General features: G+C 42.1%; 1 protein-coding gene and 1 pseudogene across 2 annotated transcripts; one reads left to right on the forward strand and one right to left on the reverse strand.

The window, feature by feature from the left end:
- Nucleotides 1-426: 426 nt before the first annotated feature.
- PAIP2B (poly(A) binding protein interacting protein 2B) lies at nucleotides 427-24,407 on the reverse strand. 2 transcript variants are annotated; one of them, XM_070429435.1, is made up of 5 exons: nucleotides 24,258-24,407; nucleotides 23,530-23,613; nucleotides 4,361-4,509; nucleotides 1,779-1,955; nucleotides 427-583 (listed from the first exon to the last, which is right to left on the reverse strand). In XM_070429435.1, exons 3-5 carry the CDS (start codon nucleotides 4,496-4,498, stop codon nucleotides 527-529), a joined length of 372 nt encoding a protein of 123 aa, XP_070285536.1. In that variant the 5' UTR covers nucleotides 4,499-4,509; nucleotides 23,530-23,613; nucleotides 24,258-24,407; the 3' UTR covers nucleotides 427-526. The 2 variants fall into 2 exon arrangements, with proteins under 2 accessions (XP_070285536.1, XP_070285537.1); XM_070429436.1 differs by lacking the exon at nucleotides 24,258-24,407 and adding an exon at nucleotides 23,697-23,768.
- On the forward strand, nucleotides 4,626-5,352 carry LOC139019231 (large ribosomal subunit protein eL33 pseudogene; annotated as a pseudogene).
- Nucleotides 24,408-27,463: the final 3,056 nt, after the last annotated feature.

The following is a 27,463-nucleotide window of genomic DNA, read 5'->3' on the forward strand; positions in this document are numbered from 1 at the left end:
CCAGTTCATTGCAGAAAGCCCTCAGGGGTCGCATAGTTGCAAAGGCTGGTTTAAAACACCTGCTTCTTCCACTCATCCCTCTTCCCATCCAGCTTAACAGACTCAGTAGTTTTCTAGGTGCTCACTGCCCTTGCAACATACAGCAGGGTGAGAGGGCATTCGTGTAAACACCCAGATTTTCTTGGTCAGCTTATTCTGTTTAAACACACATTGCAGAACATTCCTGATGAAGGTGAAGAATTGCAATAATTTCCTTAACTCAAAAAGGCAAAACCTAATAATGATAATAATAATAATAAACTGCTCAAAAGGAAAGTCAGTAGAACAAAAGAGAAATACTCAGAGGCTTGTAGAGTAAGACTGAGCACGTTTAGCTACTCCAGTCACAGTGTTAAGTTAAACTACTATTCCCCTCCCCCACTGTGCATCCCTAGCCCACCCCACCCCCCCCTTCAGCTCTGCCTTTTTGTGCGGCACTGTCCCCAGATGTGGGGACATACAAGTCCTCCTCAAAGTTTCTGTCAGCTCAGTACTTCACTCCTGGAATAAATTCCTTGGCATCCGGGTTCAGGTTACTTTTGCTCTGGAATAAGAACCAAGAGATAATAAATCCCACGGCAAACTGTACTTTAAAACTTATTTTCTCCCTGTTTCCATTATTACCAGTACCTTCCCCTCAGCCTCAAGAGAGAAAAAAACAGAATTCCTGCAACTCAGCCCATTACTGCTGGGCTGGTCTCAATGGGCCCCTGACATACTAAGCCCTGACCAACCGCACTGTCTCCTTCCTGCTTCAGATTTCTGCTCCCTTTATGATGCTTTCATTAGGGGCTTACAAGTTTGACTCCAAAAATAGTTCAACTCATTGAGCACCCTAATCTGATGAACATCAGCGAACTCCATCAAACCAGTTTGATTACCACAATCCCTATGCACATATATCTTTTTTCATCTTGCTGTACTCTCTTTGGTTCTCTGCTCTCTTGTGAATACCCAAATCTTAGTAAACTATGGGCACAATCATTCAGACCATGAGTTGTGTGAGAACTAAATCACTCAGAATTCTGTAGGTAAACATGGAAGGCAGGGAATTATTTACCCAGTCTTCTAATTTTAAGTGGAAAATGGCCTCTAATGAATATGTTCCTTCCAAAATGAACAGTTTTTATAACAGCATCATTCAAAATTACAAATGCAGATTTGAGGGACAGTAAAAGAAAAGAACAGCAGCAAATTATAATTTAAAACCAAATCTTGCCCTAGCTGGTTTGGCTCAGTGGAAAGAGCATCAGCCTGCGGACTGAAGGGTCCCGGGTTCAATTCCAGTCAAGAGCGCATGCCTGGATTGTGGGCTCGATCCCCAGTAGGGGATGTGCAGGAGGCAGCCGACCAATAATTCTCTCTCATCATTGATGTTTCTCTCTTTCCCTCTCCCTTCCCCTCTGAGATCAATAAAGATATCTTAAAAAAAAAAAAAAAAAAAAACCAACAACACCTTTTCTATGTTCAAATTTTTATCCTTAATCCCAATTCTATTTTGAAAAGCCCATTGGGAAAAATGAAAGTTGGTGATGCTGTAACATTGATGTTTTCACAATGCTTTATTAGGTGAATGCATCTTCAATGTACCCAATTATTAATGCCCACATGGTAAGTGAAGAATAGCGGCTTAGAGGGCTCCAGGGATTTGCCCAAGGTAGTAGTGCCAGAAAGTAAGACTGTGACTACAAATCCCATATTCTCACTATGTCACATGTGGAACTACTTATGGCTCTTACCAAAATATCTTCAGAATCATGACCATTGCTGACAGATAGTCCATTTAACTGTTGTTGCAACTGTCCCATGGCCTGAGGCAGGTCTCGCGATGGAATAAACCAGTCTTGGTCTTCCTCGTCCAGCATCTCCTGGAAGCAACGGTCCAAGAAGTCCTGCTCCAGCAGCTCCTCCTCCACCTGACAGGCAAAGGTGCAAGCTCAGACTCACCCTCCCAGAGGCACTTGTCCCTTCCAGGTTTCAATCTACCTCTTTGTGTTAGAGGTTTACTCCAAGATTAAGAATGATCTTGCATGAGATCTAAGAATTAAGATGCTTCTAATGACTGGCTGGACAGAATATAAATTTTTCAATTGCTAAGTTCCATTAACAATAAGACTAAAGAAATAGTTATTCAAAATAGCAGAAATTCTTCACAGATCATCTAAGACCTCTAATATGTGACACAGATATTTTCCATTCACATGGCACTTACCAAAAGTCTTTTTTTTTTGGTAAAAATATTTTTTTATTGATTTCAGAGAGGAAGGGAGAGGGAAGGAGAGATAAAAACATCAACGATGACAGAGAATCATTGATTGGCTGCCTCCTGCATGCCCCCACTGGGAATTGAGCCTAGAAACCGGGTATGTGCCCTTGACCAGAATCAAACCTGGGATCCTTTAGTCTGCAGGCTGATGCTCTATCATCCACTGAGTAAACCAGCTAAGGCCCAAAAATCATTTTTAAAGCTTAAAATTCTTTTCTCAATCTTATTAAGAAGCAACTTTTCCTAAGTTTCCCATTTTACAACTATGAAAAAGGTATAGAAACTATGTAACTAGACCACTACCTGGACAGCAGACAGTAAGTCAAAACCAACTCTCAGCTTCTGGCCCACTTTTCTGGTAATGAGGCCCTTAAGGGTGAAAAATACTTTCAGAACCTTAGAAAAATACAAAGAGTACTTTTTGACATACCAATAGAAAATGATTTCGTCAATGTAACATTCTTTCAAAACAAGAAACAATATGAGCCCTGGCCGGTGTGCTCAATGGGTTGGAGTATCATCCCATATACCAAAAGGCTGCAGGTTCGATTCCTGGTCCAAGCACATACCCAAGTTGTGGGTTTGATCCCTGGTCAGGGTATGTGCAGGAGGCAGCTGATCAATGTTTCTCTCTCTCTCTCTCCCTTCTTCTCTCTCTCAAAACCAATGAAAGCATGTCCTCAGATGAAGATAAAAAGAAAAAAACTATGAATATTGAAACAAGTCCGTATTTCTTAAAGATTGCCCTAAACTAAAGCAATATGTATCTAAGATATTTTATACCTGTTTATAGTCATTGACTATTAACTCTTATGAAAGAGTTCAATCTGCACACTGTGTGATTTTAACAGGCCTCCTGCCTCACATTTGGCCATCTCTTCTCCTGCAGCTGGCCTGGTAACAGATTCACAGCTCACTCATGCCACTGCGAGGGAGGAGTCAAACAAAAATCATCACCCAAACTAGCCAATACAGTTAACACCTCATGAATTCAAAGGAAAAGTCACTGATAGCAAGACTCAAAAATAGTATTTCAACATTATAGTTAACAACATTTAAAAAAAAATTCAAGTAAATTAGAAAGTTATGAAGTACTTAGCAATAACTACAAAATATTTCTAAGCCACAAGATTTAACCTACTTGTTCAAGATCTGCCCTGACTCCCCCCAAAAGTGTTCCCCTTATTAAATTTATCCTTATCCACAGGCACCCTCAAAAACGGTTACCTGGGCACAGGGGTGTGACCGAAGCATGATATATGTGCTACTCACACAAATCATGACACCGTGAGCCACTTGGAGTGGAGACTGCTGACAGTATCCCCAAAGCTTGTTTTCTTCTTCCCTCAGCAACAGGCTGCTCAGTTAATGCCGTATTTCCCATCTCCTGTGCTAGACATGGCCACGTAACTATCCAGTGATGTCCCCACAAGGGAGGGGAGCACTTCGCATCACTTGGTGAAAAGAAGATCCCTTGCCTTGGCTTTTGACTCTCTCCCTTTCCCAGTGGCTAGACTTCCCGTTTTCCTTCAGTTACTTACTAGTAGCTGATAAGTGCCCTGGAGGTGGCAAAGCAACACCATGGAAGGAACTATGTGGCCCCACCTGTCTACCTAGAATGGCTTACCTTGGGCTATTAACGTTACAGAGATAGAAGACACTGCTGAATCTTTGTTGAAGCGTCTAGCCTTCCCCCACCCTACTACACACATATCGATCTCAGGCTCACATTCTGCCAGTCCCTGGGTTCTTGACTGGGGCATGCCAGGCTGGCCTGTCTGCACAAATCTGCTGTTTCTCAGAAGTCTATACCAGATCACCATGGCACTAGATCCTCTTCTAATTAATGTGGTAGAAAAATATCATGCTCTTCCTCCAAAGTACTACCTGGTCTTTTACCAGTTGAAGGTGTTTCCTGGTCAGCTCAGACTAGGCCTCCACGTATTTTTAAGTTATTCTAAAGCCGAGGAACCCATTTCTTTTGTAGCAGAACTACAATAAAGTATTATAGCTGCTGAGTCACACACATCATTGTCCTTCCTCTTCTTTCTTTACCTGTCTGTTAAAATCCTCTTCATTCTCCATCCACATGTACTCTGCAAATGGGTTTTCTTTCTCATCGTGCCCATTTAACACCTGGTCCTCTTTGGATTTTACATTGGGTGATGTATTTGCCACACTGGATCCATTCATTATGATAGAACCTAAACAGAAACAAAAGAAAAGGTAAAATGTTACAAGAATCAAGGAAATGAAAACCTGTAATATCCAGATTCTCCCAGAAGCTTCTGAAGTTCTCAGTCCAAGTTATTAACTACAGATGAACACAAACTGCTCATTTGTATGTTACAAAACTAATAATATCTTATAATTATCAACTATACAGATGTACAATTCTTTAAGAGTTAAAAGAAAAATGTGCCTTCTTTCTGCCATCTTGGAGTCTACAGAGTCTGCTAAGAACAGGACTTCTGTAACAATAAATATCTCTGGAAGGCCATTTTTGCTGACTATAAGTGGGGTTTCCAGAATCAGAGGGAGCACACAGCTCTTCTTAAAATTGAAGGTGTTTAGTCTGAGCCTGCGTGGCTCAGTGGTTGAGTATCATCCTATGAACCAGGAGATCATAGTTTGATTCCCAATCAAGGTACATGCCCGGGTTGTGGGCTTGGTCCCTAGTGGGGAGCATGCAGGGGGCATCAATGATTCTCTCTCATCACTAATGTTTCTATCTCCCTCTCCTTCTCCTTTTCTCTCTATGAAACCAATAATAAAAAAAATGTTTTTCGAAAAATTGAAGGTGTTTATACTTGAGATGAAACTGAATTCTATTTAGGCAAGAGATGTGATTATGTGTACAAAGCAAGAACACCACAGTGACTCCTGGTAGCAAATGGAGTAAAACCAGAGTAATCTGGGTAAAGGTAACTCGTGCTCATGGAAACAGTGGCATGGGTCAAGCTAAATTCCAAAGCAACCTTTCTGCTAAGGCCACTGGACATAGAATCTGTGTAATGCTGTACCCCCCAAGGATTTACACTTATTGAAAAATAAATAAATAAAATGGATCTCTTCTCTTGTAAAAAAATTAAATAAATAAATAGTTAGCCTTTCTAGCAAGTGAGAGGGAGGATGAATCTTTTCAAGGCAAATTCTGTAGGTTCTAGAACCTAATCACGATCACATGGCTTTCTTAAAGTTTAAATAAGTAAAGGAAATGCGTTTTTTAAAAAATATATATTTTATTGATTTTTTTACAGAGAAGAAGGGAGAGGGATAGAGAGTTAGAAACATCGATGAGAGAGATCCATCAGCTGCCTCCTGCACGCCCCCCAGTGGGGATGTGCCCGCAACCAAGGTACATGCCCTTGACCGGAATCAAACCTGGGACTCTTGAGTCCGCAGGCCGACGCTCTATCCACTGAGCCAAACCGGTTCGGCGGAAATGCCTTCTTAATGAACATGGTAAGCAACTGTCTCTTATTCTGATTCTCAAGATTGGTTTTATTTAGAACTTATTTCAAAAAACAATACATGTTTATTATATTGATAAGCAAAAAAGAGAAAATTAAGGTCACCAGCTGTTCAACCAACCAGAGTAAAGAATCATTAACAGTGTGGCGCATATAACCTCCCTGACTTCCCCTGAGTGTATTCAGATACACAGACACACACACATGATGTACCATCATTTGCTTTTTCTCATTCCTATGATAACACAGCCATATTGTCTTTTGGGGTGTTTTAATGTTTCTGTATTATAAAAGTTTGATTAACTTCTTGGGCTCATTTAAAAAAAAATGACTTCCTGCCAGACCGGTTTGGCTCAGTGGATAGAGCGTCGGCCTGCGGACTGAGAGGTCCCAGGTTCAATTCCGGTCAAGGGCATGTACCTTGGTTGTGAGCACATCCCCGGTGGGAGGTGTGCAGGAGGCAGCTGGTCGATGTTTCTCTCTCATCGATGTTTCTAACTCTCTATCCCTCTCCCTTCCTCTCTGTGGAAAATCAATAAAATATATTTTAAAAAAATAAAAAAATAAAAAATAAAATTAAAAAAAATGACTTCCTTAAGATAACTCCTAGGAATAGAACTGCTATATTAGAAGTTACATTTGTTTTCTTAAGGCTCTTGATTTATTGCCACATGGTCATAAGAATTTAAATTCCCATCAGTAGTATATAAGTGCCTGTTCCTCTGCATTCAGGAGTATTATTTTTTAAGCCACTACCAATCTCAATTTATTAATTACATTTACAGTTCTTTAATTTTTTTAAAAATATATTTATTGATTTTTTTACAGAGAGGAAGGGATTGGGATAGAGAGTTAGAAACATTGATGAGAGAGAAACATCGATCAGCTGCCTCCTGCACACACTAGGGATGTGCCCACAACCAAGGTACATGCCCCTGACTGAAATCGAACCTGGGACCCTTGAGTCTGCAGGCTGACGCTCTATCCACTGAGCCTACAGTTAGAGCCTACAGTTCTTTAATTTTTAATGAGGCTGAATATTTTCAGATATACTTACTGGCTCTTTATATTTCTTGTTTTATAATGTTTTTGCTTAAGTACTTTGCCCATTTTTCTATCAGGGTATATATGTTTTCCTTATCTTTTGAAGAACTTTTATTACTTTTATAATTTTAATTTTTCATAAAATAATTTATAAATACAAATATTTGATTTGCTTAATTTTTTGGTAGCAGTTGTGCTGGCCTTAATATTTGTCTATAGCAGCGGTTCTCAACCTGTGGGTCGTGACCCCTTTGGGTGGAACGACCTTTTCACAGGGGTCGCCTAAGACCATCGGAAAACACATATATAATTACATAATGTTTTTGTGATTAATCACTATGCTTTAATTATGTTCAATTTGTAACAATGAAATTGGGGGTCACCACAACATGAGGAACTGTATTAAAGGGTCGCGGCATTAGGAAGGTTGAGAACCACTGCTCTATAGCTTGATGGAAGTTTATATGTTTTGTAACTCACCTGAATATTAAGCACTCCATAAATATTGGTGAATCATTACTCAGGCAACTTTCCCATTCTATTTAAATACCATCCATTTAAATACCATCCACACCTCATCCCCCTTGGGGCACCTTTAAGTTTTCTTTAACAAATTATTTCCTAATTCATTTCCATCTTGGCAACATTCATGAAAAAATCCTTTGCTTCTTCTGCGTACACTAAAAAATTATTGCTTACTCCCCTTTAAAATATTTGCAATTTTCTAACCTGTTATGGACATTAGGTAGAACAGTGAAGAATAAAGAATAGCCAGTAAAACAACTATTGATAGTTTAAAAAGTATTTCATTTATGCCCAGCAGCATGGCTCAGAGGTTGAGCACTGACCTATGAACCACAAGGTCACAGTTCGAGTCCCGGTCAGGGCACGTGCCCGGGTTGCGGGATTGATCCCCTTAGTAAGAGGTGTGCAGGAGGCAACAGATGAATGATTCTCTCTCATCACTGATGTTTCTATCTTTCTCTCCCTCTCCCTCTCAGAATTTTATTTTAAAAAAATATTTTTTTTAAAAAGTATTCAATTTAAGACAGAACCCATTTAATTCACTATTGGTATAAACAGGCACCTAGTAAGAAATTATCAGTTTTACATATTTTAGATAGAGACAAAAGAAATCAATAATAACAGTATGGTGCTCCATTACGTATTTGCTTTTTCTCATTTCTACGTTAATAAAGCCCTACTGTCTTTTGGAGTGTTTCCAATGTTTCTACATTACATAGGTTGCTTTTATATTCCAAATCCAGGTCCACAATAAATCCCTCCCTAAGGCTATAGAAGAGAGAAAACCAGTTCCTTATTTTTACCACTTCCATTTGCAGCATAACAATGACAGAAGCAAGTCTGCTCTGTATCAGTGGGTTATTCCTCAACACAGGGACTCTTAAAGGTCCAGATCCTTGCTGGGTAGCAGGTTGCACAGCATCATCGTTCCAAAGATTCATTGGCAGTTGTTTACAGCCAACACAATGATTTATCCTTATCAATAGGGAAGTCATTCAAAGAAACTCAGAGTTTAGTTTTCTAAAACATCTGCCTTTGCCCAAAAAATAAATCCTGAGTATACACAACCATAAGGAAAAAGGGAAGGCAGAGGAAAAAAGAAAGAATAACCCTTCTAATTCAAGAACAAGGAGGAAGACAGAGAGCAAATTGTAGGATGCACTCGTTCATGAGAAATGGAAAGGAAAATTACCATAATCTCATATGGAGACGTTCCCCAAATTAACACACTTTATTTTAGCAAAGTTGAAAACATTGAGATATGGGGCTGCTGATACTAGGAGAGTGGTTTTCTTACAGTTGGCTACGCAGTGTCGATTTGTACTTTATACCATTCTACTTGTATAGATTTTTCACACAATTGGAAAGTTTGGTTTGGTTTCTCTTAAATAGCAGCAACCTAATAATTTAATTTGTATAGTGTTTAGCAATTTATCAAGTACTTTCACATCTATCGTCTGACTGCCTCATAATCTGTCTTGCCTCACTTTATTTTTAAAAAATATTTTTTTATTGATTTCAGAGAGGAAGGGAGAGAGAAAAACAACAATGATGTGAGAGAATCATCGATTGGCTGCCTCCTGCATGCCCCCCACTGAGGATCGAGCCCACAACCCAGGCATGTGCCCTTGACTGGAATCCAACCTGGGACCCTTCAGTCTGCAGGCTGACGCTCTAACCACTGAGCAAAACTGGCTAGGGCTGTCCTACCTCACTTTAAAAACCCATCCAGACATTGCTATAGGAGGAACAAAGAAGGTACCAGATTCAGGGGTTAAGCAACCCGAGTTGCTGGGTTAGTTCAAGAACACTGGATTATGGGCTTACTGGGTGACAGTGCTTAATGTGCCCCTGACCTTTAGTAGGAGGTGGGAATGGGAGACTTTGCTGGAGACTGGAGACTCCTAGGTAAGGCATTTGAGGAATGCCTTCAACTTGGGGAAGACACTGGGTAAGATAGGATCGCTGCCCGTAATGTCCCTGACTTTCCGGCTTCCAGAGTTTAATGTAATGTTCTCCTCTATTCCCAGCTCCTCTCCAGCTCGCCATCCTCCATGCACACCCTCTAAGAGCAGTGTTTCTCTAACCATCCTACCCTGACCTTTCACATTCACTCAATCCTCACCCATTCCAATGCACATCGTTATGATACTGTAGTGTAGCGGGGACAAAGAAAATGACTCCAAAGCTCCCAAAGATGGGGAAAATGCTTGATTCTACAAGGAGGATTACCGATCAGAATGGCTCCATGTGTCAGCTATACTATGGAGAGGCCCATGTGGCCAGGAACTGAATCCTGTTAACACCATGTGAGTGAGTTAGAAGTTCATCTTCCCCCAGTCAAGCCTTCAGATGAGACAGCTGTCCCAGTTGACAGCCTGACTGTAACTTCATGGGAGACTCAGAGGTGGAGGCACCCAGCTAAGCTGCTCACAGATTCCTGACCCTGTTGTTTTAACCTGCTAAGCTTTGGGGAAGTCATTACATGGTAACAAATAAGTAATACAGGTAATCAATAAACAATGACAACTAGCTCTGCCACACACACTACCAGCTGCCATACCTTTTCTCTTACCTACTGAGAGGGAAAATGTGAAGTGGGTCATTGCTTGAGAAGTTCTTTAGAATTAGACCAACAGAAGATAAAGAAGTTTATGTCTAGTCTGTGTCTATATTACAGTATAAAATCTAAGAACTACTTGAAACTTATTCCCTCCCCACCTCACTTTCCCTCTTATATACACTGCAAACAGGCTGAAAATGGAACATAACATTTGTCATTTTGGCTGAAGATGGGAAAACACGTAACCCTGTTCCTAGTCAAAATAGAGGTGCAAAGGCCTGCCAAGCATTTGACTTAGAATTCTACTGTGGTCAAGGATTCAAGCCTAAAAGGGCTTGAAAAAAGGGGTTTGGTTCTCAGCCATAAGGAACTTTAGGCTTTTAATGTATCCAGGATATTTCTAGAATACCTGTTTCATCAGTGCAACACTTTAAACACCCACAAACTTTCAGATCCAACATGTTCACAGCAAAAACTAGCTATTCTTGAACCTAAATGAGATTTGGGACTTTCGACTGAATCACCTGGGAAAAAAGTCTACTGAGCAATGGATATAAAAACTAGTCTCTACTATTCCGTTTCCTGCAGTTTTGTTAACTTCATTCAGTCTGGTTAATGCCATTTTTTAAAAGTTAAACATTATGGATAACAGTTTTAAATTTTATTTTACTTTAAATACACTGCTACTAGATTCAGGTATTGTCCATTCTTAGTTATATCTGGATGCACTCACTCATTAATGTCTGAGTGCCTGTTTACCCCAGCCAACTATGCTGTAGTGCTTTGACAGGCTGTACAGTCCTTGCCCTGGTAGTATTTACATTCTCTCGGGAGACAAGCAAACACTTAAGAATAATTATGATCCCTGTTATAAAAGGAAAAGAGGGACTATTAGAATACTGACAACAGAGGGATCCAATTAAGCCCAGGAGTGGGGGGGTGGTTAGAAAAGGTTTCCCTGAGTAAGCAACACACTGATACCTAAAGAACGTAAATTAGCCAGAAATAGGGAGAAGAGGAAAAAGTATGTGCCTCTCTCAGAGGCAGGAAAGAACTAAAAGAGGAACTAAAGGGAGATAGGTATGCATATAGTTGGAGCATCAAAGGAGAACCAGTGGGAGAAGGGCAAGGAAGAGGGATGAAGATGCATAGGCAGACAAGGCCAGCTCATGCAGGAAATTAGAGGCTAATGAAGGATTTTGGATTTCATCCTAAAAGCAATGAAAGCCATTAAAAAAAAGTTCTAGACAGCATAGCAACAAAATTTCCATTTATATTTGGACATAATTCAGGCTGCCATATGGAAAACGGACTGCACAGAGAGTGAATAAAGGGAGACCAGTAAGGCAGGTAATGTGCTAATTCAGATGAAAATAATAATAATGGCTGCTTAGACTAAGATAGTGGCAGTAAGAAGGGAGTGGGACGATCCCAAAACTATTTTTGGTTGTTTGTGGTGATGAACTGATGTGGGGAGACGGGATGAGAAAAATATCACGGATAACTTTGGCACGGTAATGTCATTCACTGAGCTAAGAAACTCTGTGAGAAGAGCACACTTTCCCTGGGTGGTAACAGGTAGTGGGGGGTGAGAAGGGTGATGAGCTCAATTCTGGACATGTTAAATTTTTAATGCCTCCGTCACATTCAAATGGTGATGTTAAGTAGGTTGTCTACATGCATCAAGAACTGGAAGGTCGGGCTGAATAGGGGTCTTTGCAGATGTAACTAAATTAAAGATCTTGAGATAAGTAAATCATCCTGGATTATCCCAATAGGCCCTAAGTACAATGATAAGTGCCCTTATAAGAGAAAAGCAGAGGGAGATTTGAGACAGAGAGAAGAGGAGGAATTGTGATCATGGAGGCAGAGACTGGAGTAAAGTGACCACAAGTCAAGGAATGCCTATGGCCACAACAGTTGAAGGGGCAAAGAGCAGATTTTCCTTCTCCCACAGCCTCTTGAGGTCTAGACACACCTTGAGTTTTACTTCTGGCCTCCAGAACTGACAGAGAGTAAGTTTATGTTGTTTTAAGCCACTAGTTTGTGGTAATTTGTAATAGCAGCCACAAGAAACTAATATACCCAGTACAGGGGTGTGCTGAAGGCTGAGGAGTGTCCATAGAATTTAGGACCTTAGAGGTCTCTGATGAGTTTAGTAAGAGCAGTTCCTTCTGTCCCCAAAGTCCATGCTCTTAGCCACTGCCCTACTCTCTCATACTTGCCCCACTTTAGTTCCAGGATGGTTATGCTATAAAACTCTTGATTTTTCTTAAATATTGCTAATGGGCATAGAGGAACAAGGCTGAAGAAAAATGCTGCCCTGGCCAGGTGGCTCAGTTGGTTGGCGCATTATCCCATACACCAAAATGTTGTGGGTTCAATCCTGGGTAGAGGTGTGCATAGGAAGCAGCTGATCACATCACTGTTTCTCTCTCCCTTCCTCTCTCTCTCTCTAAAAATCCATGAACATATCATCAGGTGAGGATTAACACGTTAAGCGCCATGTCAGTCACCGGTGACTGGCACTATACTTTCTGTTTGGACCTCCTCAGTCTCCGGCCGCCAGCATATTGGTGAAATCGGATATCACGGGCTAAACGGAAAGGAAGACAAAACAGGCTTGATGCTTAATGTGTTAAAAAAATAAAAAATAAAAATTAGGACTACAGAGTGTTCTTCATAAAGTTAAATTTATTTTGTACTGAATTAAGGCTTTCCTATGTTTTTTGGTATTAAAATATCCTTTTATAAAATGATATTAATTAGAATGTTTTTACAATCCTTACTTTAAAAAATTGTAATCCTAGTTGTCCTCAAAATATTTTTGGAAATTTACTGGCCTGTGAAATCCTAAAGATTGAGTATCTCTGATAGAATCACTCTTAGAAATTATTTGTGATATGCAGCCAAGCTTCAGAAGCACTGGTCTAGTCTGTAGGGTCTAGTTCTATTCTTCTTTTCCTCGCTCCAAGTCTTGTCTGAGGGGAAAGGAGAATAAAACAGGAATGTTTCCAAGTAGGGAGTCTGCCCAACCCACTGTCTGCAATACCAGCTATTCCTTCAATAGTCAGTGTGGACCAGCTGATCAACTTGAAAAGTGAAGCTGCTAGAACAACAGAAATTAGGTAGCAGACAAGCGAGAAAAACTTGTTGAAGCTAATCTCCTCTATGAAAAGGTGTGGCTTCCAGAGTTTGCTTTCTCTTCAACTTGAAACTTCTACATGATGCCTAAGTTCAGAAGAGGTATCTTTGTCTTTATTTAAAACAAAAAATAAAACAATTAAAAATATGTGTGTTAAGTATGTACATATGTGTGTATATCTATCTATTCCTTCATAACTGTCTCCTGTGTCCAGCTTTATGCCAGGTCTATGATTTTGGCCTTCATTTTTCATCTGCAGAGGGATTATAAGAATTACTAGTATTACCTCAAACAATGCAATGACAAATCATTAAAACAAAAATCCACTTCTGATGTTTTATGCAGCAGACTCTATTCTCCAACATTCCAATAAGATAAGATAATTCCAGTGATTTCTTTCTTTTAAAGTTTCTCTTATTCTCTTACGTTAGTTTTTAAAAATCTCAAAAAAATCTTTAAAATGCACACAAATCTTTCAATTTAATAAGCACTCAAAGTTCTCTGACATTAAAAAATATTACTGGACCCTTCTAAAGCAAGGCTAAATAGTAAGTGACGGATAAAAGGGACATATAAATAACCCCTATTTTCATGGGATTAATCACAAAATTCTATCTGACCAATGACCTCTGGTCTCTAAGCCATGTAAATGAAACATTTTCTCACCTGACATTTGACTAAGACAATCATGAAAAGAGAATTGTGTTGTGTCACTGTGTATTACTAATTAACTGAATGCAACACTATGCTGGGAGCAGAAAGTTGATTTGCACCATAACCTATGCAATACTCCCACACCAAATTCAGCTTTCATCTAGAACCAGATTTCTAGTATTTACAGTTAGTATACAGCAGTGGTTCTCAACATACAGTCCCTGTCCCAGCAGCATCAGTATCACCTTAGATGGGAACTTGTTAGAAATGCAAATTCCTAGGCCCCCAACCTATACCTGTTGAATCAGAAATTCTGCGTTTGAACCTAGAAATCTTTGTTGCAATAAGCCCTCCACGTGATTCTGAAACAAACTCAAGTTTGAGGATCACTGGTATACAGCAAGTAGGTCCAAAGCCAGGGGTATTGTATATTCTATCTTAATATGAAATGAAGACGTCCAATTAAAAAACAATCTCCTCACAACTCCCACCCTCAAGCCAATGTGTTTTATGTTTAAGAGTTAAATAAGAAAACAAGCTGCAATGAGAGATTTCATCTGAAATGTATACTTCGGCATCAGTTCCCATCCAGCCTGATTATATACAATACATTGTCATACATCTAAAATCCTAAAAAAGGATCTTTATAAAGTGAGCCTCCGACACTAGGGATTCTATAATTTCTAATCAACTAGGTCTTAATATATCAAACTTACTAGAGAAGTAAAGTGGAGTTATTTGCTCTATCTTAGAACTGCATTTGACAGGGAGCTAAAGTTTAGGATTTTGTTCACCTTTATACTTCTAAGTTAATACAATTAGATCAAAAGATCCCATTCTCCATAAGCTTCTAGCACGGCAAAGTTTCACTGCATAACTTCTTGCTTTCAGTGAGAATAAAGCAGACCCCTGGTAGGCACATTACATATCTTCAAGACTGCAGATCTAAACAGTTATATCTGTTCAATATTAAAACAAAGGTCCTATAAACTCTCAAATAGTGAGTATACTGCCACAGTACTAGTCTCAGTAATAAAAAGACACCACTATCTCACTAAAGTCAGCTCTCACTGGATATTTACATTCGGTTGTGCTCCCATTTACACTAAAATCTCTATGTTAAAACTCACTATCCCTGAAATAATGACATTTTCAATGTTGGGCAAAACCAGTCTGTAGTCCACACAGCACCTACTTTCAAAAAGCAGGCTATTCCCATGCAACTGTTCCAGAGCACAAAGACAAGAAAAGAGTTTTCTAATGGTTAGTATATAGGTAACTGAACACATTAAAAATAACAAAAATACCACAAAAGAAAATTATAGACCTATTTTTATGCTACAAACATGTAAGTTCAAATAAAGCATGAGCAAATAAAATCAAGCAATTTATTTAAAAATAAAACCACTCTGCCCTGACCGGTTTGGCTCAGTGGATAGAGCGTCGGCCTGCGGACTGAAAGGTCCCAGGTTCGATTCTGGTCAAGGGCATGTACCTTGGTTTCGGGCACGTCCCCAGTGGGGGGTGTGCAGGAGGCAGCTGATTGATGATTCTCTCTCATCGATGTTTCTAACTCTCCATTCCTTTCCCTTCCTCTCTGTAAGAAATCAATAAAATATATATTTAAAAAAACAAAACAAAAAACCACTTTGATTAAATAGGCTCAGTCCAGAAATGCAAAATGGTCTAAAATTTGAGAAATATAAAGCCCAGCCGGCATGGCTCAGTGGTTGTGTGTTGACCTATGAACAAGGAGGTTGAGGTTCAATTCCCGGTCAGGGCACACACATGCCTGGGTTGTGGGCTTGATCTCCAGTGGAGAGCGTGCAAGAGGCAGTTCATCAATGATTCTCTCTCATCATTGATGTTTCTCTCTCTCTCTCTCTCTCTCTTCGTTCCTCTCTGAAATCAATAAAAATATATTAAACAAACAAACAAACAAAAAATCAAAAGAGAAATGGAGGCAACTGATGGTTAGGTAGTTTTGCCCAAGGTCATTCAAATAGAAAACTGGCAAAGACAAATTTCAAACCCAGATCTTCTGACTTCAAATTCAGTGAGCTATCAAAAACATGATCATTGCTTCCTTAATTTTGTTAATCCTCACCCAAGAGGATATTTTCCCATTGATTTTTAGGGAGAGTGGAGGAGAGAGGAAAAGACAGAGAGAAACATCTATGTGAGAGAAACATTGATTTGCCTCCTGCACGAGCCCTGACCAGCCAGGGCCGGGAGGAGCCTGCAACCAAGGTATGTGCCCTTGACTGGAATCGAACCCGGGACACATTGCTCAGCAAGCTGATGCTCTATCCACTGAGCCAAACTGGCTGGGGCTGCTTCCTTAATTTTAACAATTCCTCGGGAGTTAATCACACAATTGACAGAGGAGTTAAAATTACATAGTAAAAGGACTCAGTCCCTAATGCTCATATAATCAAATTTATTGAAAGGAAAACATTGGCATACAACCCCCAAATATCCAGAGTCAGAAGAAGGTGTGGATTTTCAGTATGCTCCTAAATAAAATGCCTAATTGGCAAAATATATGTCTAATATGACCCAATATGAATGCATAAAAAAACGCAGCATCCTCTCAAGTGGGAAGATTCTCACTTTCAAGACGACCTTTGCCTTTGCCCCAGCATTGACTTCTATTCTGGTTTTGCAACACCCCAGGGTGTCACCAGTGGAATTTCAAAATATGAATAAGCCATACTTTTCAATGAGGGGCTGTGTGTTTATATAACTTTTTAAAAACTTGGAACTTACTGACCAAGATGATGACTTGGGCCGAAACCGGCTTGGCTCAGTGGATAGAGCGTCGGCCTGCGGACTGAAGGGTCCCAGGTTCGATTCCGGTCAAGGGCATGTACCTGGGTTGCGGGCACATCCCCAGTGGGAGATGTGCAGGAGGCAGCTAATCGATGTTTCTCTCTCATCGATGTTTCTAACTATCTCTCTCCCTTCCTCTCTGTAAAAAATCAATAAAATATACATTTAAAAAAAAAAAAAAAAAAGATGATGACTTGGTTAGAATATATTTTTTCTCTTCAAATGTCTCTCCTTCTTTCCTATAAGATTATACAGATTATTTTATAATGCACATGGAGAGCACTAATACTAGTAAATCATGGTTTGGTAAAAATATATTTTAATGCATCATTCCTCAAACTATCCTATATAATAAAAGCCTAATAGGCTAAGTGTCTGGTCTTCCATTCAACCAAAGCATAATATGCTAATGATATGCTAAGGCCACTCAACCCCTCGCTATGACTTGCACTGACTACCAGGGCGAAGACGCTCCAACTGGTAGGTGAGCTTGCTGCTGGGGTCTGGCCCATGGGGACTGAGCGAGTCGGGCTGGACATGCCCCTCGCGCATCCCTCCCTAGCCCCAATTGTGCACCAGTGAGGTCCTCCGACCTGGCCTGTGCCCTCTAGCAATCTGGGACCCCTCGGGGGATGTCCAAGAGCAGATTTCGGCCCAACCCTGCAGGCCAGGCTGAGGGACCCCACTGGTGCACAAATTCGTGCACTGGGCCTCTAGTGCAGGGATGGCAAACCTAAAAAACGCAGCATCCACGCGTGTCAGAGGTGACATGCGAACTCATTTTCTTGGTTGATTTTTCTTTGTTAAATGGCATTTAAATATATAAAATAAATATCAAAAATATAAGTCTTTGTTTTACTATGGTTGCAAATATCAAAAAATTTCTATATGTGACATGGCACCAGAGTTAAGTTAGGGTTTTTCAAAATGCTGACAGGCCGAGCTCAAAAGGTTCGCCATCACTGCTCTAGTGTCTCATATAATACTGTTCAAAAAGATGTTTAGGTATGCTGCAGGGGTGGGAGAGGTAGGAGGAGGGAGGAGAAGCCATGGGTAAATGTAATGTACCCCTTTTGGAGATCCACAATTCACAATGGACAATAATATAATAAAGGCTCTAGAGAAGTCCAGCATTACAGAAACCTTTGGTTAAACAAGTTTATTTTGACACAAAATTCTTCTATTATAACTATTCACATTTTGTGTTTATAAAAACTGTTTGAATAAGTGTAACTATTAATTAAAACCCACAACAGCCCTAACCGGTTTGGCTCAGTGGATAGAGCGTCGGCCTGTGGACTGAAAGGTCCCAGGTTCGATTCCGGTCAAGGGCATGTACCTTGGTTGGGGGCACATCCCCAGTAGGGGGTGTGCAAGAGGCAGCTGATCGATGTTTCTCTCTCATTGATGTTTTTAACTCTCTATCCTGCTCCCTTCCTCTCTGTAAAAAATCAATAAAATATATATTTTTTAAAAAACCACAACAGATAGCAAAAATGGGTAATTCTTAAAGCTTTCCTACCACAAAATATTCTTTAAAGAATCCCTAATTTCAGTTTAGTGAACTCCTTCCTCTTTACCTACCAATGCCTAGCTCAATTATCACCTCATTTGAAGAATTTTCCCCCAGCACTTCCTATACTACTATTCCTTTTTCCTTATTTAGAGAGCATTTTATTCATATACTAGAAGCCTGGCGCATGAAATTCATGCACGGGTAGGGTCCCTAGGCCTGGCCTGCAATCAAGGCCAATCAGGTTCCCTGCTCTCCACCTCCCTGCCTCCTCCTTCCCTTGCTCCCCTGCTGCCATTGGTGGTTTGCCATGTTCTGCGCCACCCCCTGCTGGTCAGCGCACGTCATAGCAAACGATCAAACTCCCCGTCTCCCGTTTAAACTCCCGAGGGGACACTTTGCATATCAGCCTTTTATATGTATAGATTACCTCACTTATCATATGATAAATCAGTTCATCCATCTTTCTCCTTGTTAGCTTGTGAGCTCTTTCAGAATACAGTTTGATTATATTTTGAGAACTTTGAAAAGTATAGAACACATGTAAGTTTCATGATGAAGTAAATAATTTCACTGAAGTGTAATAGTTCCCAGAATTCAATACTTGTATTTCTAAACTGTTACTGATACCCTGCCAACTACTTGAGAAAGTTTCTCCCTAAAACTTACATTCATAGCTGAGCAGCTGCGGTCATGGTTAACTCAGCTGTGACATGCCCTCTAGCTAAGCCCATTCATAGTTATTTCCTCAAGTGATTTCTGTTTGCTTGCTTTTCGTGTTTTGTTTTTTTTAATCAACTAGGAATGTTCAGTAACCAACCTTATAATCTTTTCATATCTCTGTGCCTTTGCGCATGCTGGTCCGTACTTAGCATGCTGTCTCAACTTTTATTCACTTGGAAGACATTCCTATTTATCCTTTACGAATGAGCTTAAGAAATACCTTCTCTAGGAAACCTTCTATATTCCCATCCTTTCAGAAAGAGTTAGAAATTCCTCAAGTCATACACTTGTGCCTCTATTATTATATAACAGGCACTGAACTAAGTGCCAAGGATAGAAGAATGAAGATGTGGATCCTGCCGCATGGAGCTCAGTCTAGGAAGGAAGACAGCCATATGAACAAATATCTGCACTATATTACATGCAACACCAAAAGGAAGATTTATGGAATACTGTGGCATGTGTCAGTTACTTTGTTAGGTGCTTTATTGAACATTATCTATGATCATGTGATAGGTATTTGAATTGGACAGACTAAGGACTCCCATAGTCTTAACTATCTTCTGAAGAAACTGTCTCCAAGGGGTTCTTTTGTATATTCTATAACCTGTGGGACAGATAATGCATGAAACCAATCCTACTTCTTCTTATTTTTTAAGATATAATTTTCTTGTTTTCAGAAAGGAAGGGAGAAGGGGAGATAGAAAGAAACATCAATGATGAGAATGAATCATCAATCGGCTGCCTCCTGCACTCCCCCCACTGGGGTTCTAGCCTGAAACCCGGGCATGTGACCTGACTGGGAATTGAACCGTGACCTTCTGGTTCACAGGTTGATGCTCAACCACTAAACCACACTGACTGGGCCAATCCTACTTCTTTGACCATAAAAGACTGGACCAGGACTCAGAGTCCTAACTAAGGACAGATTGAACTTGAAGGAGGAAATAATCTAGGGCGTGGCTTGGCTCAAAAGGAAGTGTTATGCACACAGTAGAACAGAAATGTCCTGGAAGTCAGTATTCTAAGGGATGTGAAATGGGAGGGGGCACAATAGGTTTCACTGTGGTCAAGTTACAGTGGGGCCTTGACTTACGAGTTTAACTCGTTCCGTGACGGAGCTCGTAACTGAAATCACTGAGTGAGACACTTGATGCTGGGCCAATGTTGTGACGATCACTGTGACGTTCGCTGCGCCAACTAGTGGTGGGGTATCTGAAGCTGGCTCGTAACCCGAATTTTAGCTCGAAACTCAAAGCAAAAAATCTGCCGAGAGACAGCTCGTATCTCGAAAAACTCATTAGTCAGGACACTCGTAAGTCAAGGCCCCACTGTAATCTGTAATTCCAACCTGGACCTCTCCCCTGAGCTCCAGACTGCTAGCTATCTGTCCTTCTTACTTAAATAACACACCTATAAGGGCAGGAGCTTAATCTCTAGTTTGTTCACCACAGTCTAGACCAGACCCCGACTTACAGTAAATGCTTAATAAAAAATCTACACTAATAAAAGAGAAACATGGTAATTGGCGTACGACCACTACCCTTCCCATTGGCTAATCAGCATATCCTTATGCAAATTAACTGTCAGCCAAGATGGCGGCCGGCAGCCAGGCAGCTGCAAGCGAACATGAGGCTTGCTTGCTCCAGGGACTGCAGACTCCAACGTTCCCCGCCTCACTTGCCGGCCTCTGAGCTGGCAGTTTGAAACATTCTAACACATATAGGCCGGATCTCAGAGCTGAAGTTATACATTGTTTCGATTACAGAACCGAAACAAACCAGATACCTGCTCTCAGAGCTAGAGCCAGAGCTAAAGCTGGCCCAGAATAAAATAAAAAAAAGGAGCGGTTGGGAGCTTCAATCAACAACCGCCAGCCTGAAAGCAGCCCTCAGCCCCTCACCCAGACTGGCCAGGCACCCCAGTGGGGACCCCCACCCTGAAGGGTGTGTGACCAGCTGCAAACAGCCATGATCGGCCCTGCTCTGTGGGTGATAGAGGGCGGTGCCCTAACTCCCCTATCGGCCCTACTCTGTGCGTGACAGGGGGGAGCTCCCCAACCCCCTGATGGGCCCTGCTCTGTGCATGACAGGGGGCAGCGCCCAACCCCCTGATTGGCCCTGTGCTGTGTGTGACAGGGGGTGGTGCCGCAACCTCCCCATCGACCCTGCCTTGAGTGTGACAGGGGGCGGTGCCCCAACCCCCGAATCAGCCATACTCTGAGCGTGACTGAGGGTGGCATTGCAACCTCCCAATCCGCCCTGCTCTGTGCATGACAGGGGGCCGTGCCCCAACTCCCCAATCAGCCCTGCTCTGAGCCTGACCAGGGGCTGCACCTAGGGATTGGGCCTGCCCTCTGCCACCCGGGAGCAGGCCTAAGCCAGCAGGTCGTTATCTCCCGAGGGGTCCCAGACTGCGAGAGGGCACAGGCCGGGCTGAGGCCCCCTCCCCCCCCCCCCCCCGCCCAGTGCACAAATTTTTGTGCACTGGGCCTCTAGTTGTTTAATAAAAGAATAAGTGAATGAACTCTCAAAGAAGCTAAGGAATCTACAGTGGACAGGGGGGAGGGGGAGCTTAGGGAGGAGGGCTAACAGGAAATAGACTTCAGGGATCTTTTATAAGTACAGTTGATCCTCATTATTTGTGGATCCTATATTTAAAAATTCACCTACTTGCTAAAATTTATTTGTATTCCTAAAATCAATGGCACTTTCACAGTCATTTACAGACATACACAGAATGGCAAAAATTTCCAGCTACGGCAGAACAAGGCAGTGCTCTCTGCCTTCTTTCGGCTCTCATGTTGAGATGACTAAAGGACACAGACGGTAGGGGGCAGTGCAGTGTAGTGTAGTGCAAGGAGCTTTGCCCCTGGAGCCAGCAGGAAACGGTTTGAATCTTAACTCTGGCACCTGTTAGAGGGTGGCCTCAGGGAAGTCACTTAACACTTCTGAACCTCATTTTCTCTTTTTAAAAATAAGAAAACAGACTCTACCAGGATGAGTTGTATTTAGTATTTAAGATTATTTCCCCCCGAAAACAATGGTTCATTATTTGCTAATTTAGTGACCTAGGTGACTTTATAGACCATAATCACTGTGAAAAATGTGAATCTACTGTCATTATTTATAACAAACTAACAGAAAGAGATAAAAAACAATTATTTGGATGGAGTAGAGGTCAGTGGCAAACTTCAAGAAGATTTTAAAATAGAACCTCATCAGGCACACAGACTGTGGTAAAGGCCTTTCAAAGGAGAGAACAGCACCTAGAGAGAGAAGCCAAGGTGTGTGAAATAAACATGAGGTCCAGGAAAACGGCACTTCAGAACGTCCAGAGCAGCAGACGTGGCAGGGGCCACAGTGCCTGTCCGGGTCCTGTTCACATCCTGTCCTGCAGCACTTCCTCTACCTTTCATTCTCAGTGTACAGGTCTTCCATTCAATTGTGAACTCCTTAAAGGCAAGATCTCTACGAAGAAATCATAACTATAGTCCTTTAAATCTGCAAACAAGTAATTTATAAGTACAAATCCACATGAAAAGAAAGGACAAAAATAACTTTGGTTTTCAACTGCAGCCTTATATACTAACTCACAATAGCAACCCACCCATAAGCTTGTTATTTGTCCAGGACGTTTCTTTTTTGACTGCTAGTAATTCTGTCAGAAATTCTTTTTATTGTTCTAAACATCTGGGCATTTGTTGAAATAGCTTTAAGATCTTCCTCTTTTTAGTGTGATTTATTAATAGGGCTCAAACATATGGTCCATCAAACAATGATGCCTCTTCATAGTAAAGATCCCTTTTAACTCACTCTACTAGACTTCCTTCTCTACATACAAGATACAGTCTTACCATAGCAAAATACAGGGAAGCACACTGATATAGATGTTACAAATAGAATAAGAAAAACAGTAAGAATTTTTCACAAAAACATGCAAAGTTCTGACCAAAACAGTGTGGACATGATTAGATTCACTGCTTACAAGTCACCACTGAGAACTAGGAAAAACAATTCCAATTTATGTGAAGCCCTGACATTAAGCACGGTTAGAATCTACAAGGTTTTGTACACGTGTATTTTCTCTTTTCCACATGCACTCTCTCTCTCTCTCAGACATGCACAGCCCAAGGAGCCATCAGACTTTTCCCAACACTTCCATTTCCTGCATCTCCCAAAACAAAACCCTGCAATACCTAGGTTAGTATTTTTAAAACTCTAAAGTCTCAATCAAATCTAAGTGTGGTGAGTTACTTTTTCCCCCCATAAAATTCTTGGCATAATTTTATGTAGGCACAACATACAAGTAGTTTGTACTATCATCTAGAACATATGGCTACAATCAACACTATTGAAACCCAAAATGATACACTATGAAGGTGAATACAAATTCTCGTGAAAGTAGAATAGAGAATGTTATTGTTAAACAGTTTCAACGCTATTATCATCCATTGGCTGGGCGTGATCAAATCACACTGTGCTCAAGTAAGTTCTATAATTTACGATCAACTAGAGTGGTCAGGCCCTCGCACTGGCAAACTCTCTGCCCCCCCAGTTAAGCTGTTTAAAATGCAATCCAATTCTGTCTACTTAAAAACAAAACAAAACACATTTTAAATTTCTCGCTGCCGGTAAATCCTTCTCTCCTGCGTTTTCAGAAATGATCACCAAAACAACCGTATGGGACGAAGATTCTAGAGAGGACATCAACGACCCAAGGCTATTTGTAAGTAAGACAAGAATGGCTTACCTTTAACAGGACCGATTCAAGTTCCCACTGTAAAGTTTCCCTGGACAGTGTCTTCTGCTTCTCCGGTGCTCACCTTCCAGCTGCCTGGAAGGGACCAGCGGAAAATGTTAGTTTCCATGAGAGATGGGGGTGAAATCTAGGGGGTGGGAGGAGGGTAAAGGACTCACTCGCGGAGGGGAAGGCAGAAGAGAAGCGGCCCAGGTCCCTCACGCAACTTGGGGATCAAGAACGGGGGCGGGAGTAAAAGGGGTGGTGGGAGCAGAAGAAGAAACGCAACACCCGCACTGGGGGGGGCGGGGGGGGGGCCGCGCATGGGGGAGGGGCCACGATGCGCATCTCCCCGCCTTCCCGCCGGGGAAGGGGACAAGGGATGCCGCACTGCTTCGTGTGCCTCGGAGGAAAGGGACTCGCAAGCCAAAGACATCAGTCCCCGTGTGAGCGGGGGGCTGCGGGGGCCCAGGGAAGTTGGGGGTGGGAGATGGAGAGCGCGCCTTTGCAGGAAAAAAAACGACGAAGCAGCCCCGCGCCTCCAAGGGGCTAAGCAGGGGCACCGCAGTTGACGCGACGTGGGACCTGCCGGTTTGCCCTCCCCGCCGGAGCTCGGGCAGGCGCGCGCCGCCCCTCACAGCCCGAGGGCGGAGGAAAGGGAGGCGCAGGGCGCCCCCGAAACCTGGAGAGCGGCGCTGCCCGCGGGTCCCCGCCCCAGCAGCCCGGGCGCCCGAGCCCACCTGAGCTGACCAGAAGCTCCTCCTTCAGACCCCACGCGGTGGCTCTTCCGAGAGCCTCAGCCGTCGCTGCCGCAGAGGTCGCCGCCGCCAGCACAGCCTCGGCCTCCCGAACCGGAGCGTGAGCCACAGCACCGCGGAGCGCCCCACCACTCGCCAGGTGGCCTCTTAAAGCGCACTGACTCCTCACCCCGCCCCCGAACCCAAGCTATTGGTTGCTGGGCACCGCCCTATTCGTCTATTGGGCCGAAGAGGATGCCGCTCAGTCACCTAACAGGGCACGTGTGATGCTTATTGGCTTAAATGTGAAGTAGTTCCCGCCCACTCCTCCCGAAGTACCAGCTTCTGATTGGTATTAACATCTGTCTCTTTGCTCCCTCGGTTCTTTCCGCCCTGGATAGGCATCGGGCCAAAGCGTTGGGCGTCCGGCGGTGAGGAGCCCCAGGAGCAGCACCTCTGCGTTTGTTTACCCAGGCTCCTGCTCCCGCTTCATCCCATTGGTCGGTTCCGCAGGCCCTCCCACAGGTTGCACCACTCAGGATAACAGGAGGGGCGGGCCTCAGTGGGGTTTCCCCAGCTGTCAGTTTCCAGGGAAGGAGCTTTGAGTAAGGCTGGATAGGAGATGGCTCTGGCGGACAATTGGGGAGTTGGGCTGTTTGAGGGAGTGGAAGGCAGCATTTATAGAAACACACCTAACTGCTGGAGTGTTTTTAAAAACATACAATCTTATTTCCCCCTTGGATTTTGGGTGTCCAATCTTTGCTTGCTAACGACTTCTAATTTATTCATCAGGAAGTGGGGACTTCTTTATGAACGTCTTACTTTATACCTTTTTTGGTCTCTCCCCACCTCGAATGCTAACTATATACATAGCACCAAGTAGAGGTTTGGCAACTGATTGCACAATGAGTGGATAATTGATAAAAGTGAAAACGACAGTTAATGTCAGATTAAATAACATAATAGTGCAACAGATGTTAAATATGTACTTCATATAAATAATATAAAGTAAATCCATGCATAACTAAATTCAATCAACAAGTATTATTGAGCATATGCTCTGATCTGTGCTCTGAGTAATTGATATGAATAAAACAATGAAGATGGTACTTATTCTCTAGAGGAGGAAACTGATGATAAACAAGTAACCAATAAGTGATAAAATGTCATCTTGTGATTAAGTATTACAAAGAAAAATAAAGCAAGGTAAAGAATGTTTGAGGAAATGGCTATTTTGGGTAGGATGATTAGTTTAAGAGCTGTTTGAGGAAGGAGCATTGGATAGAGATGTGAATAATGTGAAGAGTGGGAAGGTGATTGACAAGCAGGCCAGGACATTGCACTAGTCACATTGCTTCATAGATTTCCAACGTGTGTTATTAAGTATAGATTCTTTCAGGATTGCCTGCTCTTGTTTTAAGCTTTATCTGATTAGATAATTTAAATGGGTCCTACAAGAAACACACCTCTTATTTTTTATATTTTTATTGATTTCAGGGAGAGGAAAGGAAAGGGAGAGAGAGGAACATCAATGATGAGAATCATTGATTGGCTGCCTCCTGCACAACCCCTACTTCACACCTCACAACCCAGGCATGTGCCCAGACGGGGAATCAAACCCTGACTTCCTGGTTCATGGGTTGATGCTCAACCACTGAGCAACACCAGCCGGGCAAAACACATCTCTTTTAGAAGAAACAACAAACTGTCTTCAAGATAACTTCCCCATACCCTCCACTGCTTCTTTTCCTAAGGTGGCCTTTTGGTGTATGGTGCGCTATCGCTTACACTATCTCATAGCTTTGAAAAGCAGGGTCTTCAGGTCCATACGGTATCCTTTCACAACCAGAAATACTCTTCAATGATGAAGATTTATTACAGGATAGCAATGAGATGTGGTTGGTGGGGACCTGTCATTTCCCTCCCTACCACTAACACTGTCTCTTATAAATTCATTACTGGATATCACCAATGATAAAGAGAAAATCTTAAAAACAGAGAAAAAAGGTACATTACATACATGGGGGGGGGGGGGGGGGGGGGGGAGATAGGAAATATAGCAGACTTCTTACCAGAAACTATGGAAGCCAAAAAAGACAGGAGGGAAATAGCCAGGTGGATATTTGGTAGTAATATTCAGAATAAATAGGCGTCCAAAGGCCCAGATAGGAGACAATGACCAGTTATGAAGCTGTAGGGGATGGTGTCAGTTGGAGACAGGGAGACAAGAGAAGTCCATCAACCCTTCTCCACATCCTATTGCTGTCATGGTGATAAATTTTCATCCTTGAAGAGTATCTCTTAATTTTTATTGTGGTAAAATACACGTAACATGTATTTTATTATTTTTATCATTTTTAAGTATGCAGTTCATAAGAGTTCACAAGAACATTCACATTATTGTGCAACCATCGCCACTTCCATCTCCAGAACATTTTCATCATCCAAACTGAAATTCTGTACTCATCCTATCTAATAAAAGAGTAATATGCAAAGTGACCATCACTCCAACACACAAGATGGCTACCCCCATGTGGACACAAGATGGCCACCACAAGATGACCAGCAGGGGAGGCAGTTGGGAAGTACCAGGCCTGCAAGGAAGGGCAATTGGAGGCAATCAGGCCTACAGGGGAGGGCAGTTATGGGGGGACAGGCCTGCAGGGGAGGACAGTTAGGGGAAATTGGGCAGCAGGGGAGCATTTAGGCGTCGATCAGGCTGGCAGGGGAGGGGCAATCAGGCAGGCAGGCGAGCGGTTGGGAGACAGCAGTCCTGGATTATGAGAGTGATGTCCGACTGCCCGTTTAGGCCCGATCCCAGATTGGAGACAGTGCAAGCTGGGCTGAGGGACACACACACACACAGGGGCCCTGTGCATGAATTTTGTGCACCGGGCCTCTAGTTAAACAATAACTCACCATGTCCTTTTCCCCCCATTATCTAGAAATCACCATTCTACTCTCTGTCTCTACTAATTTGACTACTCATAAGCAGAATTATACAATATTTGTCCATTATGTCTGGTTTCTTTTACTAGGTCTTAAGGTTCATCCATGTTGCAGCATGTATCATAATTTCATTTTCTTTTAAAGCTGAATAATTTTCTATACTATTTATATATACTGAAGAGTATATGCATATGTATATACCACCTTTTGTTTAACCATTCATCCATTAATGGAATTTGACTATTGTGATTAATGCTGCT

Source organism: Myotis yumanensis, unplaced genomic scaffold (genome assembly GCF_028538775.1).
Source record: "Myotis yumanensis isolate MYYU_CA2020_CCGP unplaced genomic scaffold, mMyoYum1.0.hap1 SCAF_11, whole genome shotgun sequence".
NCBI classification, from domain to species: Eukaryota; Metazoa; Chordata; class Mammalia; order Chiroptera; family Vespertilionidae; genus Myotis; species Myotis yumanensis.

Bases quoted from the DNA above. Each gene is read 5' to 3' on its own strand.
- PAIP2B (XM_070429435.1), bottom strand. From the start codon at position 4,498: ATGAATGGATCCAGTGTGGCAAATACATCACCCAATGTAAAATCCAAA. The intron at 1,956-4,360 runs GTAAAGAAAGAA...TTTGCCTGTCAG, and splicing joins AAGAGGATTTTAACAGACAG to GTGGAGGAGGAGCTGCTGGA. The intron at 584-1,778 runs GTAAGAGCCATA...TTCTTATTCCAG, and splicing joins ATGATTCTGAAGATATTTTG to AGCAAAAGTAACCTGAACCC.